General features: G+C 55.0%; 1 protein-coding gene across 2 annotated transcripts in view; it reads right to left on the reverse strand.

Moving 5' to 3' along the window:
- Positions 1-304: 304 nt before the first annotated feature.
- The window catches only part of RPS6KL1 (ribosomal protein S6 kinase-like 1), a 35,728-nt gene continuing 18,403 nt past the window's right edge, over positions 305-17,629 (reverse strand). Inside the window, exons 2-11 of one of the 2 annotated variants that reach the window (XM_011981538.1) lie at positions 16,881-17,165; positions 15,495-15,619; positions 14,193-14,285; positions 6,971-7,018; positions 6,432-6,564; positions 4,770-5,375; positions 4,344-4,433; positions 4,096-4,178; positions 2,682-2,777; positions 305-2,366 (exon numbers count right to left, since the gene is read on the reverse strand). In XM_011981538.1, coding sequence (XP_011836928.1) covers positions 2,256-2,366; positions 2,682-2,777; positions 4,096-4,178; positions 4,344-4,433; positions 4,770-5,375; positions 6,432-6,564; positions 6,971-7,018; positions 14,193-14,285; positions 15,495-15,619; positions 16,881-17,165 — 1,670 coding nt within the window. In that variant the 3' untranslated portion in view covers positions 305-2,255. The remainder of the gene's footprint in view (positions 2,367-2,681; positions 2,778-4,095; positions 4,179-4,343; positions 4,434-4,769; positions 5,376-6,431; positions 6,565-6,970; positions 7,019-14,192; positions 14,286-15,494; positions 15,620-16,880; positions 17,166-17,629) is intronic. The other variant, XM_011981539.1, reaches the window with a different exon arrangement.

Raw genomic sequence — 17,629 nt, forward strand, 5'->3', positions numbered from 1 at the left:
ATGTACCAAGATGCTCAAGGTCAATACACATGAACAGGTGAGAGTTGATGACCACCTAGGAGCAGTGGTCAGTGAGGGTGAGTATACAGGGTTGGTAGCTAACCTAGACTGCAGGTGGCAGGTGTGATGGATTCCAGGCTTAAACACAGCCTTGCCTTTCCACAGTCCCTGTCTGCTGAGCTCTCTTGCGGTGAGGCCATCCCTCTGTGAAGGTCTCACGGGAGGGAAGTGGGTCCCAGAGGGTAGAACTAGAGCTCTAGTAGATAGAAAAACAAATTAGGTTGAATGAAAGGAAGAACAGGACTTGGTGTTAGAAGCTTTAATTTGTCTGGTAAACCTGCAAAATAGGCATTGCTTGCTCCATTCTATCGAAAGGAGGTCGACTATAAGAGCTGGGACCCACAGTATTCTAAACTCAGGGCCCAACAAGGTACCAGACATGTAGCGTTGGGTGGATGAAGCACAGAAGTTCCAGAAGTGACTTGTGTTTCATGAAGCAGTGGTTGGAAGTGGTCCAGCCTGACAGGGAGAGTAGCAGAAGGAACACTAACTTGCAACTTTGGCTAGGTGTCCTTAACCTCTTTGAGCTTCAGTTTTCTCAGGAGCTGCCTTCTGTTGCAAGGGGTCACTGTGAGGATGCAACTGGCATTCCCCCAGGGGCCATGAGCCTCTTCCAAGGCTGCTTCATCCTCTTCCCCACAGAGCCTAGTCCTCCTCCTGACCTCACCACTTCCCCTGAGGCCCAGGGCACAGGTGGCATGCTGCTCACCACCAGCCCTGCATCCTACTTCCTGGCAGCCCCCAAGCTCACTCTTGACTTCACTCTGGAGCGTCTATGGGGGAGCCTTCCAAACTGCCCCAGTGAGCCGCGGTCATTGCATGGAAGAAGCAAGAACACCATAGACCAGAGCAGGCTTTATTGGGACTAGGTAAACCCCAGGGAGAGGCAGGATGTGAACCGCGGAGAGTCATACACAGGCTGCGCTTTCGCTTGTCCTCTCTGTCTCAGTCTCCTGAAGAGCCCGAGGAAGTCAGGTCTCCCCACCATGAGTGACAGGAGTCTGGCCTGACAGAATTGGGCCTTCAGAGCCAGACAGGTGGACCATGTAGGAAGCGCCACCTGGTGGTGACTGGGATGCTGGCGGGGAGGAGCTGGAGGCAAAAGTCTAGTGGAAGTTTCCCAGGTCCCACACCCCGGTGACAGGGTGAACCCTGAGAGGAGCCCCCAAACTGGGGGCGATTGTCTTTGGGACAACCACTCACCCCAGTTTTTCAGAGACCAGAAGCAAGACGTTTCTGGCTAAGAGCCATGGATAGTTGTTCCATACGTTTTGTGGTTTCTTATCCCAAAAGGACATGAAGTCACAGTAGGCAGTGACATGGTAAACAGCCAAAGCCTGAGAGGGGATCCTGATGGGCACACCTTGTCTCAGCTGCTTTGGCCTGGAGGCTGAATGAATTGCTGTCCTCTTGCACCCCTGGGGCAGGCTGCCCCCCTCCCCCCACACAGCTGGCCCCACTGGGGAGAAGGGCTCTTGATTCTGGTTTCAGACTTGCTCTAAGGGGCAGAGCTGTGCATTCCTTCCTCCCCCCATTCCTCTTATTTTCTTCCCCTCCCTTTTGCTCTCCCGAGTCTGAAATCGCAAGATAGGGGGCATGGTCAGGAATGGGGGGGTCTTCCTGTCCCCTACCTCATCCCTCCCCACACTACAGATGGCATCCTTGCTTCTGAGCCTCCCCAGCTGCAGTAACAGCTTCTGGTGGAAGAGGCCCACTCATTGTGTGACTAAGAGGACTAGCCAGGACAGTCTGGTTTGGGTCCACTGAGCCAGTGGATCAGTGTCCTGAGATGTGTCTCCAGAGATGTCCTGAGTAGGGCACAACATGGCAGTGAGTGAGTCACAGCACCTCACAGTAGGGTGCAGCAGGTGGTCAAGAGCTCAGCGCCAGTGCCACAGAAGGCAGCCTTTAACATGGTGAGTCCACATGCTCAACGGGTCTGTTGACTGATGGGTGGAAGGTTCAAGCTGCTTAGCAGGGCAAGCCTTGACTGCCCCCACCTCCAGCTTTTCCAGGAGCTGACCCTTCCTGGGTGGTGGCCATAATTCTGAGGTCCCAGTGGGAGCCCAGTAGGACAGGCAGTGCCCTCCATTCCTCGCCCGAAGCCCGCTGATAGAGGGCCAGCCCTGGGTGTCAGGCAAGGAGGAGAGGCGATCCAGACCAGGCCAGCTGCTTCCGTCACCTGCTCTACCCTCTTACCCCACCAGTTTGCTCCACTGGATGGTACTGAAAAAGGGATGGGACTTGAGTTTGCTGACACCACCTTCTCCCACGCCCAGGCGCCGGGTAGGCTCGAACTGCAGCAGCTGCAGAGAGAGGCCCAGTCAGCTGGCCTGCCCCACTCCGGCTGTGAAGGCATGGGGTGACCTCCAGGGACTCCAACCACTATGGCCCCTAGGGGGCCTGCTCCCTGGCAACCTGGCCCATGGAACCCACATTTTACCCTGGGGACATTAGTGGTGGTTGGCCACCAACATGTAGAAATGTGTTGACCCTACTGTCCTCTGCATCCACATCAGACACTGAGCACGAAGCACACGTGGTGCAGACACAGTTCTGTGCCCCTCCCAGCACCTTTCTCAGGCTAGGCAGCTGCTTCCTCTGGCCGGGCTACACCTCACCTCAGTCAGCAGAGAGGCCGCCGGACGACTGAGCCACTCGGGCAGCTGGAGCTGGGTGTGGGCCTGGATTCCTGAAGGGTGGTTCTGGGACAGTGCCTGGGAGGACACAGGGAAGGGCCTCTGAGGAGGCGACCCCAGAACTGTCTACATTACAGTGGCAGCCAGGATTTTTTTTTCCCATGTCACATCCCATGAGGATGATGACAATGATTATAGTTGCTAGGGCCAGACACTGCCTGATGGCTAAGCAGTGCCTTTACGTTATCCACGAAAGGCAAGAAACAGGCCCAGAGAGGTAAAGGGACTTGTGCCGAGTTCAGGGTTTGAACCTAGGTCTTGGCTCCAAGCTTGCTAGAAGCAACTATCTTGGGTTGCAATCAGGGCAGGCACTCTTGAGAACAGTGATGGAACTTTTCTCCTTATTTAAAAAATCCACATTGGCTATTCATTTGGCAGCAGGCCACAGCATGCTACCATCGGGGCCAAGGCAGGGGCGTGGCAATAAAATAAAATAGGACCTCTCCACACCCCAGAAAGGTACAGCTTTGGGGAGCAGAGGGTCTGTCTGGAGGGAAGTATGAACTTCCAGGAACCCCTAGGAGGAAGGCCAGGAGCTCTGGGCTGGAGAGGTGAGAGGAGACAGGAAGGAGAGAGCCACTCTGCGGGAAATTGCAACCAGGACTCTCAGGGGCCCTGTGCCATGGGACGAAAGCAGGAGGGAGCCTGGATGGACTGGTCAGATCTGGACTTCAGTTCACGCTGCATCCATTCTGGCTATTTCCTGCTCAAATGCACTTTGGCCTCTCCCTTGTTGCCTACAAAACTGGTCTCAGTTGTGGTGCTGAGCTCATGAGTGAGGAGGATAGAAGGCAGAGCCATTTACTGTTCCCAAGAGTGCCTGCCCTGACTGCAACCTGCAAACACAGGTTCCTGAAGTGTTTGCGGGGGATCTTTTGAGCTCTTGGCTGACCCAGGCTGGACAGGGCAGCTGCTTGCCTGGGTGAAAGAGCCCCTCTCTCCCATCCTCCAGCGAAGGTCTGGGAGTGGCAGCGCACGAGGGCATGGGTGGGAGGAGTGAACAGTGGGCTCAGGAGGATCGAACAGAATTCCAGGGAAGAAGGGCTGTGTCACATTTTGCGCTTCCTCCAAATCTGACACCACCTGGGCCCAGGCTCTCTCTGGCAGAAACCTTCGCTGACCACCCCACTCTACTCTCATTCACAGAAGTTGACAGTCTCCTTAGCTATAGCCAACTAATGTGTTGGGAGTGCTAAGTGTGTCCCCGGCTTTGGGGGCAGCTGTGCTGGCAGGACAGTCAGGCAGTCTCTGCCCAGACTGAGTGACTGGACTAAGCCTGGCCCATCCCACACTCAGTGGCACCCACCAGAGCACGACACCCAGCCCAGCCACTCACCATTCCTGTCAGCAGTTCATACAGTAGAGACCCAAAGCTCCACCAGTCACAGGCTTCTGTCAGCTCAGAAATCCCACCCACCTCTGTGGGAACAAGAACACGGGTCCCAGCCTCACCCAAGAGGGCCTCTTCCGTTCTCCTCAGCCTACCCAGACACCACCCACCCCCTCTGTCATTCTCAGACTCTGGGAGCAACCCCCACAAAGGCACCCAGGTGCTAGGGCCCACCCCGGCCTCCCCCTTCTTGCCTGGGGCGCTGTAGAGATTGTCCACGGCCTCCCCGCAGCACTGGGGCTCCACCTCTGACCACTGGCCAAAATATGTGAGCCGGATGTGACCTCCAGTGTGTAGGAGGAAAAAGGAGGGGACAAAGATTGAGGACAGCTGACATAGGGGAGGGGGTTCCAGGGCTTCCCCCAACAGTCATGTGGTAGGAGCCAATGGCCTTGCTGGGCAGAACCTCTGCAGGGGCACAGCACCCTGAGGCCCACAGAGCCCACAGGGTACTCCCAGGAGCCTCAGCCAACAGACTCCGGCCTAGGCCCACTGAAAGGCCGGCTGGGGCCAGGGAGGAGAAGACAACCTTGGAGGTCCCCTCGACTTTGGGGATCTCTCGTCCTCTGCCTGAGGAGGCTTTGGGGGCTGCCCCCCTGAGGGGTGGGGAGGTCACCTACCTGCCTGGTCCAGGAGCAGGTTCCCGGGGTGGAGGTCCCGGCACAGCACTCCCTGCTCATGCAGTGCCTCCAATGCCACCAGCATCTCTGCCGCCCACTGCTTCACCTGCTCCTCTCTCACACTCCAGGTGGCCCTGCCACAGCCCCGGCCGGCCCCATCTGCTGACAGGCAGCTCTGATCCGTGCCTCGGCCACAGCCCCCTAGCACCAGGCCGGTCCCCTCGGGAACCCAAGTGAGTCCCTGAGGGGGCCCAGCGTCTGACTTCTGGCCAGCCCGCCTAGCTTGACGGCGCAGGTGGCCACCTGGGGCCTTTGGAAGGTCCGAGGAGCCAGAGGTGCTGGTCCTGGCTGTGGGTTCACCTTCAGCCTCCCTCTGGGGTCTGGTGGATGGGGCCTCCCCGGCTAGGGGAAGGCTCGGAGAAGTCCTAGGAGGCTCCAGGGCGATTCTGTCCTGGTCAGGGGTGTGGCCTGAGGGGAGCCTCGCTGGGGTCAGGAGGTTGAGGTGGGGGTTGAGCTGAGCCTTCATCCTCTCCTGGGTAGAGCCAGAGCTGAGCCCAGAATGTCGGGGGTTCGCCTGGGAGAGCAGGTGGGACCAGAGAGTGCCTCCTGGGCCATGCAGAGGGAGCGGTGAGCGTGGGGACAGGGAGAAAAAGAGCATGGATGCCAGGGCCCGTTCCCACTCCTGCCTCCCCTGTCTTGGGCACAGACTTTCTGCCTCTGGGTGTCCGGGCCTAGTTCAGCCCCTCACCTCTGCTCCCTCCCACCCCTCAGCTTAGAATGCCCTCTGCCCTCCTCTTGACCCACCTAAAGCGGGCCCAGCCTCACAAACTGGCACACCACCGACAGATGTCCAGCACTGCCAGTGTCTGTGGTTTGGGTGGTGGGTTCACTAATGTGAACACTGTTTTTAGGGAGACTGATATAAAGAAATTTAAAGAAGGCCAGGCACAGACTGATGATGACTATGTGTCATGACCCCAGATGTGGACCTCACTTTAAAAAGTCATCAATACAATCATAACTTCAGTCACCACCACCCTGTCTGGCCACTCCCAAGGGATCGGCACAGTCCAGAAAAATTAAAAGAGCCAACGCAGGAGGAAACAGCGACAGAGGAGACAGTTTCGATTCTCATGCCCACCCACGATGTGGGCATCCTCCCCAGGATGTCCCCTGCCCCCTTGGCACCGCACACAGGCCCACAACAGCCTGACTGGCCTCCAGAAAGGCCGCGTCCCCTGGTCTGTGCTGTACATCTGGTGCAAGTTCCACCCCTCCCCAGGTCTCAGCTTTTTTTTTTTTTTGAGGCAGAGTCTTGCTTTGTTGCCCAGGCTAGAGTGCAGCGGCATGATCTTGGCTCACTGCAACCTCCACCTCTTAGGTTCAAGTCATTCTCCTGCCTCCGTCTCCCAAGTAGCTGGGATTACAGGCACGCACAAGCACCCCTGGCTAGTTTTTGTATTTTTAGTAAAGACAGGGTTTCACCATGTTGGCCAGGCTGGTTTGGAACTCCTGACCTCAGCTGATCCGCCTGCCTCGGCCTCCCAAAGTGCTGGGATTATAGGCATGAGCCACCACGCCCTGCCAGGGCTCAGCATTTTAAGAATTGACAACATATCCCAAAGTCCTGGGGAGCTGACAGGGGCCCCCAGGCCTGCTCACCTTGCACATGCTCCAGGTGCAGGAAGATGGAGTCCTCGCTCACGAAGTACCTAAGCAGCTTTGTCATGTAGGGGACTCCGTGTGGGATGATGGTCAGCCGCTCCCGGCTCACCATGTGGCACCTGGGTAGGCTCTGGGAGGGGCAGGGCAGGCAGATCAGCCAGGGACAGGCCAGAGACTGCTGCTGTTAGGGGACCTCCTAGCCCTGGCTTCAGGGGCACCCGAATGAGGGTGGAGCAAATGCCTCCCTCAGTTCCTGACCTGTCCTTACCCCCATTGCCCCTGTAGAATCCGGGTCCTCCACCCTCTAGCCAAAGAGGGGGCAGTGTGTGTGCATGTGTGTATTTGTGTGTTTGTGTATTTGTGTGTGTGTAATGTGCATGTGTGTCCATCTGGAAAGCGGGGCATGTTCGGGTAGAACAAGCAGCTTTTGGCGGAGGGAGTGTAGGCTTCTAATGCAGGTTCTGGGTAGGAGTTTCCAAGAGCCCTGAGAAAGATCCAAGGGGAATGCAGAGTGGCAGGGGGAGGGTGGCACCTGCCTTCACCACAAAGGTCCCTCCTGTTTCCGGGTCCTGGACCAGCTGCACCTGCCAAAGTCCAAGAGGCACTGGTTAAGGCATGTGCTAGCTCCTGGGGCTCCGTGACCCCAGCCTGACCCCCTCCCAGGTTCCTCCACTGAGGCTGGCTCACTCCAGTGGCAGGGCAGGGAGAGCGGGCTTTGATGGCACTCCTGAAGCGGACATCGATCCTATCCTGCTCATCCACCCCTGCTAGACCTGTGGTCTCAGATGCTGCCTCCTCCAGGAAGCCTTCCCAAGATTACGGGGGCTGGGGTCGCTAATCTGTCTCCAGTGCTCTCTTAGTTCACCCTCAGGAGAGCCTCTTCACACTGTCTAATCTGTCTCCCCACTGGACTGTGAGCTCTGTATTCCCGGAGCCCTGCACAGTGCAGGGATGTAGTAGGTGCTGGACACACACACTGCGAGCAGCCCGAGCCTCGGCTCCGTGTGTGTGTGATGCGAGAAGAACGCCCTGCCCATGCTGGGCCAAGCCTCACATCACCTAAGGGGAGGGCTGAGAAGCCCTGTTCCACCTGGACCCCCAGAGATCAACTGAGAAGCCCTGTTCCACCTGGACCCCCAGAGATCAACCCCTCACCCAAGGCCTTGGCCAGAGCCCCACCATCCTGCAGGGTCTGAGGTGTCACGGCTGGAAGGGACCTCAGAGCCAGTCACTTCCCCTGATCTCTTTTTTTTTTTTTTGAGACAGAGTCTCGCTCTGCCGCCTAGGCTGGAGTGCAGTGGCGCGATCTCGTCTCACTGCAAGCTCCGCCTCCTGGGTTCATGCCATTCTCCTGCCTCAGCCTCCCAAGCAGCTGGGACTACAGGTGCCTGCCACCACGCCCAGCTAATTTTTCGTATTTTTTAGTAGAGACGGGGTTTCACTGTGTTAGCCAGGATGGTCTCGATCTCCTCACCTTGTGATCCGCTGGCCTCGGCCTCCCAAAGTGTTGGGATTACAGACATAAGCCACTGCGCCCGGCCTCTGATCTCTTGCTTTACAATTGAGGAAGCCACAGCTCTGAGCTGACTCCAGCTCTCCCCAGCGCAGCCACGTTGTGTGGGCTTGGCATGCTGCGTTCAGGCCTCTTCCCCACTCCACTCCACCCCCTTCATTTACACAGACCCCCACGACGCAAGTTTATCTATGTGAAAAACCTGCATATGTACTCCTGACTGCAAATAAAAATTACAAACAAATAAGTAAAGTCCTCTTGGAGGCTTTCCTTGGAGAGCAGCCTCTTCTTGTGTTGGTCTCCACTAGAGGCAGAGGCTGTCAATTGCAAGGTCAGGGTCGTGTTTGGAGTAGGGCCCTTTTCTCATCTGCGTGGTGGGCAGGGGCGGGCCCCAGCAGGAGGAGCGGGCACACAGGTACGTCGAGGGCGGGAACAGAGGATTCAGCCCAGGTGAGGGCGTGTGGAGGCAAGGCCCACACCCTGGGGTTGTGACTCCTTGGCTGCTGGCCTGCCCTGCAGACATTCCCCAGGGAGGCCGTGGCCAGTCATGGTGGGGGGTGGGAACTGGGTCCTGAGGCCAGGCTAGTGGGCAGTGAGGAAGGCCACAGCTTGGGATCAGGGTAGGGGAAGGGGCACTGGGCTTCGATCTTGGGCAAATTGAATTGATTTTCTCATCTACCAACCAGGAATTCCAAATGCCCACCTTCCCTACATCTCTGGATTGTTGAAGCCATACAGAAAGCCCTTGGTGAGGGCCGGGTGTGGTGGCTCAGGCCTGTAATCCCCACAATTTGGGAGGCCAAGGCGGGTGGATCACCTGAGGTCAGGAGTTCAAAACCAGTCTGGCCAACATGGTGAAACCCCATCTCTACTAAAAATACAAAAATTAGCTGGGTGTGGTGGTGCACACCTGTAATCCCAGCTACCTGGGAAACTGAAGTAGGAGAATCACTTGAACTCGGGAGGCGGAGTTGCAGTGAGCCTAGATCATGCCACTGCACTCTAGTCTGGGCAACGGAGAGAGACTCCATCTGAAAAACAAAACAAAACAAAAAACAAAAAACCAAGAAAGCCCTTGGTGAATGGAAAAGCTGTGAGAATGTCAGGGATCACATGTGCCAAGTCACATGGCCTCTCTGAATCTTGCTCCTTTTAAGTACAAAATGGGGTCATAGCAGCACTTCCTTCAGGGGGTCATGAAGAGGATTCTGTTAAAGCAGGTGATTCAGGCACAGCAGCAGCCTGCACCTGCCGCAGAACACACCTTTGACAACCTGTCGTGATTATTACCAGTGTCATCTGAGGGGAAGCCCACCCTGGCTATAAAGTGCTTACTCTGTGCCAAGCACTTTACATAGGTTGTTTAACTTTATCCCCACAATCCTGCCAAAATTCAGGCCTGAGCCTCAAAGAGGTTATGTGGCCTACTGTCCCACTGCTAAAAAGTGGTCAAGTCAGGACTTGAACCCAGGCAGGTTGATCCCAGAACCCTGCAGACTTTACTGGAACTGAGAGCACAACCAGGTGACCCTGGCACGGGCCTTCCCTCCTGAGCCTGTTTCTCCATCACCAGTGAAAGGAAGGCAGTGGGCTACACGAGCGCCCAGGATCCTTTTCGCAGCAGGAGCAGGGAGTCCTCTCCGACCACCAGAGGTCTCTCCTCCAACAGCCAGAGACTGAGTCCAGCCTGGGCTTGGCTCCCTGACCAAACTTGTGCAATATTTGAAAAAGCAAGGAAGAAAACTCTGGAGTCATTTAGGAGAACAGAGTTTCCCACAAATTCTGACACCCCGGATAATTCCCCACCGTCCCTTGCCAAGTGGGATTCCCCGCCACCTTGTCCCGGGCAACGGCCTCTGATTGACAGAGTCCAAAAAAACCAGCGAAGGAGGGAAGGCTGAGGAAGCCAGAAATAAACCTTGATCCATACACTGAAAGATTTCTGCTAAAAACATACTAAAACCAACCTCAGTATCCAGAAAGAATTAGACTAAAACATTAACAGTGATTATCTTGGAGTTAGGTAGGATTCAGGGGATTTTTTTTTTCTTCTCCTTTTTCTTTCATTATATTTCAAAAGGGCAGCAAAGTAGGGGGCATTTTCCCATTCATTCAACCAAACAAGAAACCCCTTTTACTCAGTGGTTTGGGGGACAGAGGACTGTCTAGTCCCTTGACTTATTTATTTATTTATTTATATTTATTTATTTATTTTGAGATGGAGTCTCACTCTGTTGCCCAGGTTGGAGTACAGTGACGTGATCTCAGGTCACTGTAACCTCCACCTCCCAGGTTCAAGCAATCCTCCTGCCTCGGCCCCCTAGTAGCTGGGCTTACAGGCACGCACCACCATGCCCAGCTAAATTTTGTATTTTTAGTAGAGATGGGGTTTCGCCATGTTGGCCAGGCTGGTCTTGAACTCCTGACCTCAGGTGATCTACCTGCCTCGGCCTCCCAAAGTACTGGGATTATAGGTGTGAGCCACCGCGCCCAGTCTACTTCTTTGTTTGTTTGTTTATTTTTGAGACGGAGTTTTACTGTCGTTGCCCAGGCTAGAGTGCAGTGGTGTGATCTCAGCTCATTGCAATCTACGCCTCCCAGGTTCAAGCGATTCTCCTGCCTCAGCCTCCCGAGTAGCTGGGATTACAGGCATGCGCCACCACACCTGGCTAATTTTGTATTTTCAGTAGAGACGGGGTTTCACCATGTTGGTCAGGCTGGTCTCGAACTCCTGACCTCTGGTGATCCACCCACCTCAGCTCCCCAAAGTGTTGGGATTACAGGTGTGTGCCACCGAGCCCAGCCCCGTTGAATTCTTTGAACCTCAGTTTAATTCTCTGTAGGACAATTATTAAAATGCAGCACTGTCCAATTGAACTTCTTATCACGATGGCAGGATTATACGTCTGCACTGTCCAATATGGAAGCCAGTAGCCACATGGGGCCATTGAACACTTGAAATGTGACTGATGAACTGAGACACAGATGACTTCGTTGGTAATGAATATGAATGCAGAGAGGCTTATGTGGCTAGTGACTACCGTGTTGAACAGCACCATATAAGCCTTTGCTCCCCCATGGTGACTGTGAGGATTTACTGCCACAGCTCTGTAAATGAGAAGGTTCTGTACAACTGGTGGGTGAGCTTTCCATTTGGGAAGATGGAAGGCAAAAAGAGTGATTGTTGTAAATAAAGAGACCCACTGAATTCTTGGGACAGAGGGACCATTAAAGTTTGGTGAAACATGGTAAACCTCTTCTTTAAAGATGCACAAAGTATCAAAATCCCAGGAGGAATCTCCCATGGAACAAACAAGCCTAAAGATTTCAAACAAGTTCTTAAACTCAAAGGCCCACAGGGGCCAGGTATGTGAGCAAAGGGGCAGGGTGGAGGCGCAGACGGGAGGGCTGGTGCCCTGTCTAAAGCAGGCATATCCTCCTTCATTCCCTGCTGCCACAGGGGAATGGGAGCCGAGCGTTTCCAGATCTGATTTTTTCAAGAGAAGCAGGAAATCTGGACTTTTATAAGAATCTGCACATTTTTAAATGTTGGTAACAACTAAAAAACAAACAAACAAACAAACAAACAAACAACACCCTGTGTTTAAGCCAAATAAAAGAAGTGACTTGGATGACCTTCTTTATCTTCCTCCACCCCATCTCAGAGCCTGGCTCCTGCATGAGGCTCAGCAAACACCGGTGACGTCTCCCTGGCCCCCAGGCTCTGAGGCCAGGCCCTCGGGTATTCTGGCTGCTTCCCAAGTCCCGATCCACCCACCTCACTGCTCCCTGCCACCATCTCTTCAGCCCCTATAGTTATCCCAACAGCCAGACACGTTAGGGATCACTCAAGCATCATCCCGAGCAAGCCCTTTGCTTCCTCCCTGGGCCTGAGGGCTGCTGCAGGCTGGCACTGCCCACCTCCCCGGATCTGTCTGGGCAGAGCTGTGGAATGGAACAGGGTGACAGTATATCCAAGTCTGGCTGCAGGGAGCCAGGCCCAGGGGTAGTAACACCTTTCCTAATTTGGGGAAAGTGATGGCTTGGGCATGACACAGGGAAAGGAAGTAGAATCTCAGGAGGGAGGTGAAGTCCTTAAGTTGAGTACCCCAGACAGGATAAAAAACAAAAAACAGAAGGGCAGCCCTGAAATAGAATGGGGCGGGCCAGTGGCTCATGCCTGTAATCCCGAGCGCTTTGGGAGGCCTAAACGGAGGTGGAGGATCACCTGAGGCAAGGAGTTTGAGACCAGTCTGGGCAACACAGAGAGATCGCCCTACAAAAAATAGAAGAAATTAGCAGGGCTTGAGACTGTGGTCCCAGCTACTCAGGAGGCTGAGCTGGGAGGATTGCTTGAGCCTGGTAGGTCGAGGCTGCAGTGAGCTGAGATCACGCCACTGCACTCCAGCCTGAGCTACAGAGCGAGACTGTCCAAAAAAAAAAAAAAAGAATGGTTGGGCTTGGCCTTAATTTGTGCTTTCCATCTGCAGGGGCCTCGATACACCAGATTCCTAAACCACTTTCCTGAGGCTAAACAAGTTTGGGGAATTCTGTGTCATAGTGTACATCTGCATCTACAAACTCTAAGAACTCCTATCATTAAAAAAACAAAGCAACATAACTTTAACTCACTGTTTTCCTGTCATACTCAGCTCAGAACCCCTCTTGCCATAACACGTATGGTTCAGCAGGATCTTACTGGGAGGCACGGTGTCAGTCACCTCCCAGCCGGTCCCTGGGAGCAGCTGTGCTCAGCCAAGGTTGGGTCGTGGCCACTGACACTCGAGCACTGGGGAGGGGACCATGGCAGATGGAAGCTGGCAGGGCCTGCGCTGACAGTCTGGGGCCTGCCCCAGGGACCCAGGAGAAGCAGCCAGAGTAAGGCCCGGGAACAGGGGCGTGCGTGCCTCCCAGCTCACTCCTGTCACTTGTATTTAGAGCCATCAAACATGTAATCAGTGTCATAGCATGTGTCAGGTCTTTCCCCAAAATTGTTTTACCTCCCAGATCACCCCATAGACAGAGAATTCTCATCTCACTTTCCAGAGGATGAAACCACAGCTCAGAGAGCAGGCGGCTTGCCTGTGGCCACCTGGGGTGGTGCCCAGCACGGGGCCTTCCCGCGGGCAGCAGGTCATCCTCTTGCCTGTGGGAAGCACAGGACTGTCTCCTTTTCTCTGCGGGCCCCTAGATCCACCAAAATCACCCAGCGAGTATGTTAAATAACAGATTCTTGGGCATCTGTATTTTTAGGACGCTCTCCATTTAGCCAGCTTGGTAAAGAACTTCTTGGGTGACTATTCCAGGGTTCGGGGAAGAGGGGAACCTCATACTGGCTGGACTCTCATCTGACCTCATTCTCTATCCTTCTGATTTCCTCACTCTAACAACGAGTGTCCTGAGTAAGGGTTGAGACGTCGCCTCCTATCTTCTTGTCTGCCCTGACTAAGGCAAAGCACGCAAGATGGGATTGAGACAGGGTAAAGTTATAGTTAGGTCAGGAGAGTAAAAAAGGGTAGACCTGCCAAGGGCCTGGGCAAGGAAGGGCCAGCGCGGGCCCTCTCTGGACAGGTTTCTGGAGTTGAGCACGTCCCAGCCGCAGGAAGTCCCCAGCTCTGCTCGGTGGAGTGCCTTGGCTGCAGCCCTGGGGTTCAGGGTGAGTGTGGTGGGGGTGCTGTGGGAAGCGGGAAGTGGGCGTGAGCACGGCCTCGAGGGCTGGCAGAGCGCCCTGGGCACAGCTCCTCACTCCTCCTGCAGTTTCTGTCCCAACTCTCCCAAGGAGCAGGTTTTCTGGGTCTGAGCTGCAGGGCTGTGGAAAGGGCCTGTCTGCCTCTTCTTTTTATATTTTATTTTATTTTAATTTTATATTTTATTTTATTTGAGATGGGGTCTTGTTATGTTGCCCTGGCTGGCCTCTAACTCCTGGGCTCAAGCAATCCTCTTGCCTTGGCCTCCCAAAGTGCTGGGATTCAAGGTGTGAGCCACTGTGCCTGGCCAATTGGCCTCTTCTCGTTCCCTGTATTTTCCTCTCCAGGACCTAGGACCAGAGTCATGCGTGTTGGGGATGGGGGAGAGGTGGGAACTGCTGGACACAACTGCACTCCCCTCTGACCCTGCCCACCTCCTCTGGAGGAGTGGGGGCCACTGCTACAACCTGCTTTCAGCACATCACATCTCTCTCCCCACTACCACCCCAAATTGCATACCCTGTTTCCCTCCTGCAGGGCAAGTGTCCACTCACTCACCTTCTCGATGACCCCGACCACCCTGCAGCCCCTCAGCTGCTCCACAGCAGAGCTCAGCGTGCGGATGGGCCGGAGCCTCAGGCTGCTGAAACCCTGCAGAGGAGGGAGACAGGCCACACGCAGCCTCAGAGCCAAGCCCTCCTTGGCCATGGCCTTCTCACCAGGCATCAGGCAGGAGCTTCTGGATGCAAGGAGAGCAGTAGGGAGGGCAGGGGTACAGGCAGGCCCCACCCCACAGGGGCAAGCTGGGTGGAAAAGCTGGCCTCGACTGACAGGTACCCATACTGGTCCAGGGTGGTCAAGCCAACTTCCCTGCTCAGCCCACCCAAGGCCCATGTTCTCTGGGCTTCAGAAGTCCCCTCTCAAAAGCCCCATCTAGGCCAGGCGCAGTGGCTCACAACTGTAATCCTAACACTTTGGGAGGCCGAGGCGGGCAGATCACTTGAGGTCAGGAGTTTGAGATCAGCCTGGCCAACATGGTGAAACCCCATCTCTACTAAAATACAAAAGTTAGCCGGGCGTGGTGGCGCCTGCCTGTAATCCCAGCTACTTGGGAGGCTGAGGCAGGAGAATCGCTTGAACCCGGGAGGTGGAGGGTTGCAGTGAGCCAAGATCATGCCACGGTACTCCAGCCTGGGTGACAAAGCGAGACTCCATCTCAAAAAATGCAGAAGCTCCCAAGGTGGGGGTAGGGAAATAACCTGGGAACCTGTGAGTCTCACAGAACATGCTTTGTAGACCAAGCACGTACTCTGGGGAAAGGCAGCCGTACAAGATGCAATGAGCCAAGAAGGGTTGTGTGAGTGCAAGCATCCGTGGGGTAAGAAGCACGCATGCATTTTCCACCCTCACTAAGCACTTACTGGTTTAGAGAAAGCCATATGGGGAGAGTGTGTGTGCACTTGTGGGTATCAGGGTCTGTTCCAAATTGCACGCCAGTTCACAACAGAGACAGAATCAGGAGACTCTGAGTGTGGACACACGTAAGCGTGTAAACTGAACTGTGTGCAAGGCTGGCAGATGTATATGTGCACGCATCGCAAGTGCTCTGTGAGGGAGGCAGACTGGACTGGAGATGACTCAGTGAGTTGTTTGAAAATGAATGAGCCATGAGGCATGGGAGAGAGAGGAAGCCAGGAGGAGAAGATGATGGGCCTCCCTGGCACACTCCAGCCCAACTAACGATCTCCACTGCCGGCCTCTGCCCTGCAGCCCAGGGCCGGCCTGTGGGTGTCGGGGCCTCCGCAGTCTCCCCTCAGAGCCCTTCTCCTGCTCAGGCCTTTGGGCAGGGGGTCTCCTCACCGTGCTGGGGCTGGCTCCACTGCCCAGCGGCCGCTGCAGGTGGCAGTTGAAGATCTCCTCTGCCCGCCGCAGGTACTTGGTAATTTTCAGCTTCACAGCCTCACGTCGCTCCTTGTTGGGGTCAACTGTGGGGGACGAGGGTCACCAGGGTCCCCAGCCACAGCCTTGGAGAACTGGAGTTCTAGCTCCCATTGCCTGCCCTCTGCTCTCCAGAGGAGGGAGCTCCTGTTTCTAAGCCTGGTTCGGCAGATTCTGCCCCCAGATTGCTTCGTGAGCCCCTCCTCTGGGGTGGGGGACCAGCCAGGAAGGAGGAGGAAGGGAAATGGCAGGAGGAGGTTAGGAACCAGGGTCACTCCTCAGCAGACAACACTTCACCGTTAGCACCCACCGCCTTGCTGGCAGCTGTCACACCCTGGAAAGGGACAGGGTGGAGATTTCCCCATCCATTTTTTTTCAGAGGAGGGGACAGAAGATTCCAGAGAACATTGCTTCTTCCATCTCTGATGCCCAGTGTGAAGAAGGCTAGGGTGGGGACCAGGATAAAGGAATTGACTGGACAGACTGGAAGCCCAGGCTTGAGGGGTCTCTTCAGCCAGAGGGCAGGAAGGGCCCAGTGGCCACCCCAAGCCTGGCCACCAGCCTCTCCCCTGGCATGGAAGTTCCTCATGCTGCCCTGGAGGGACCTCCCCTCTCACCTCTAGGCCTTGACTGTTCTCTCTCTGGGACTCTAGCCAGTCCTTCAGCTGGATAACGCACCTACCATTCTCCAGTGCTCAGATTAGAGATCTAACATCTAGAAAATGCTCTAGGCCAGCCCAGTCTGACCTCAGTTTCCCTCTTTCCTCTCTTCACTTCCCCCCTAATCCTCTTCCTACCTGAGACTATAATGGTCCAAATCAACTCATCAGTCTCCCCCCACTAGAATGCAAACTCCCAGAGGGCAGGAGCCCAGCCCAGCTCCAGGGACAAGCAGTCAGGTGTGGAAGGCCAAGTACACAGCCTGTGAAGTCAAACCCCAGCTCTGCCACTTGATAGCTGTGGAACCTCGAGCGAGCTATTGAACTGCCCCAGGCCTCAGCTTCCTCATCTGGAACACGAGAATTTAAAAAATGGTTCCGTGTACTTGGAACAACACACAACAACATATACAGTAATTTCTATTACTGTGACGCTCAGATGAATGAATCTACATGAAGCCCCTTAGAATGGTGCCTGGCACGTAGGAACAGCTTAATAAGTGCCAGCTATCATTGTCCTTCACGGAGGCCCTGCAGGCCAGCATAGTGCCCTGCTCACCCAGTACAAATGGACAGAGGACAGGACAGATGGATGACAGGAGGAGTCCTGCACTGGCCCTTCCCCACTCACCCCAGCCCCAGTCCTCACCGTGTATGCCACGGAGCAGCACGTCCACGCCATTCTGATAGTGGTTGAAGGCCGCCTCATAGTCTTCACCAACGTCGCGCTCCAGGGCCAGCCGGATCTGCGTGGCCGCATCCACCAGATAGTCACGCTTTGTCACGTCAGATGCCCCCAGAGCCACCCTGTTGCGAATCTGCTCCAGGTACACGCGAGCCTGGGACCGTGCTCGTGAGCAAGGCTCAGGCTCCAGGCCGGGGCTGGGCAGGCACTCGCAGGCCACCAGGCTCATGGCTGCCCTGCAGCTGGGACCTGGAATGGGCAAATGTATTAGGGAGGACCTAGCTGGGTGCAAAACCCCTATCCGCTCCCCAGTTTCCTCCACTGAATATCAGGGAGACTAATATTCACCTCCAAAGACTGAAGGGGTCAGAGCTAAAGTGGGTAAGGTCTTTTCATGGATCCAGGTCCTTCATAAGTGGTGGTAATGATAGAATCATCACCAGCTTGGGACTCTGTTTTCTTCCTTTTTTTTTTTTTTGAGACGGAGTCTTGCTCTGTCACCCAGGCTGGATTGCAGTGGTGTGATCTTGGCTCACTGCAACCTCCACTTCCCGGGTTCAAGCAATTCTCCTGCCTCAGCATCCTAAGTAGCTGGGATTACAGGCACTCGCCTACCACACCTGGCTATTTTTTGTATTTTTAGTAGAGACAGGGTTTCATCATGTTGGCCAGGCTGCTCTTGAACTCCTGACCTCAGGTGATCTGCCTGCCTC

The sequence above is a fragment of the Mandrillus leucophaeus genome, unplaced genomic scaffold (genome assembly GCF_000951045.1).
Source record: "Mandrillus leucophaeus isolate KB7577 unplaced genomic scaffold, Mleu.le_1.0 Scaffold228, whole genome shotgun sequence".
Taxonomy (NCBI): domain Eukaryota; kingdom Metazoa; phylum Chordata; class Mammalia; order Primates; family Cercopithecidae; genus Mandrillus; species Mandrillus leucophaeus.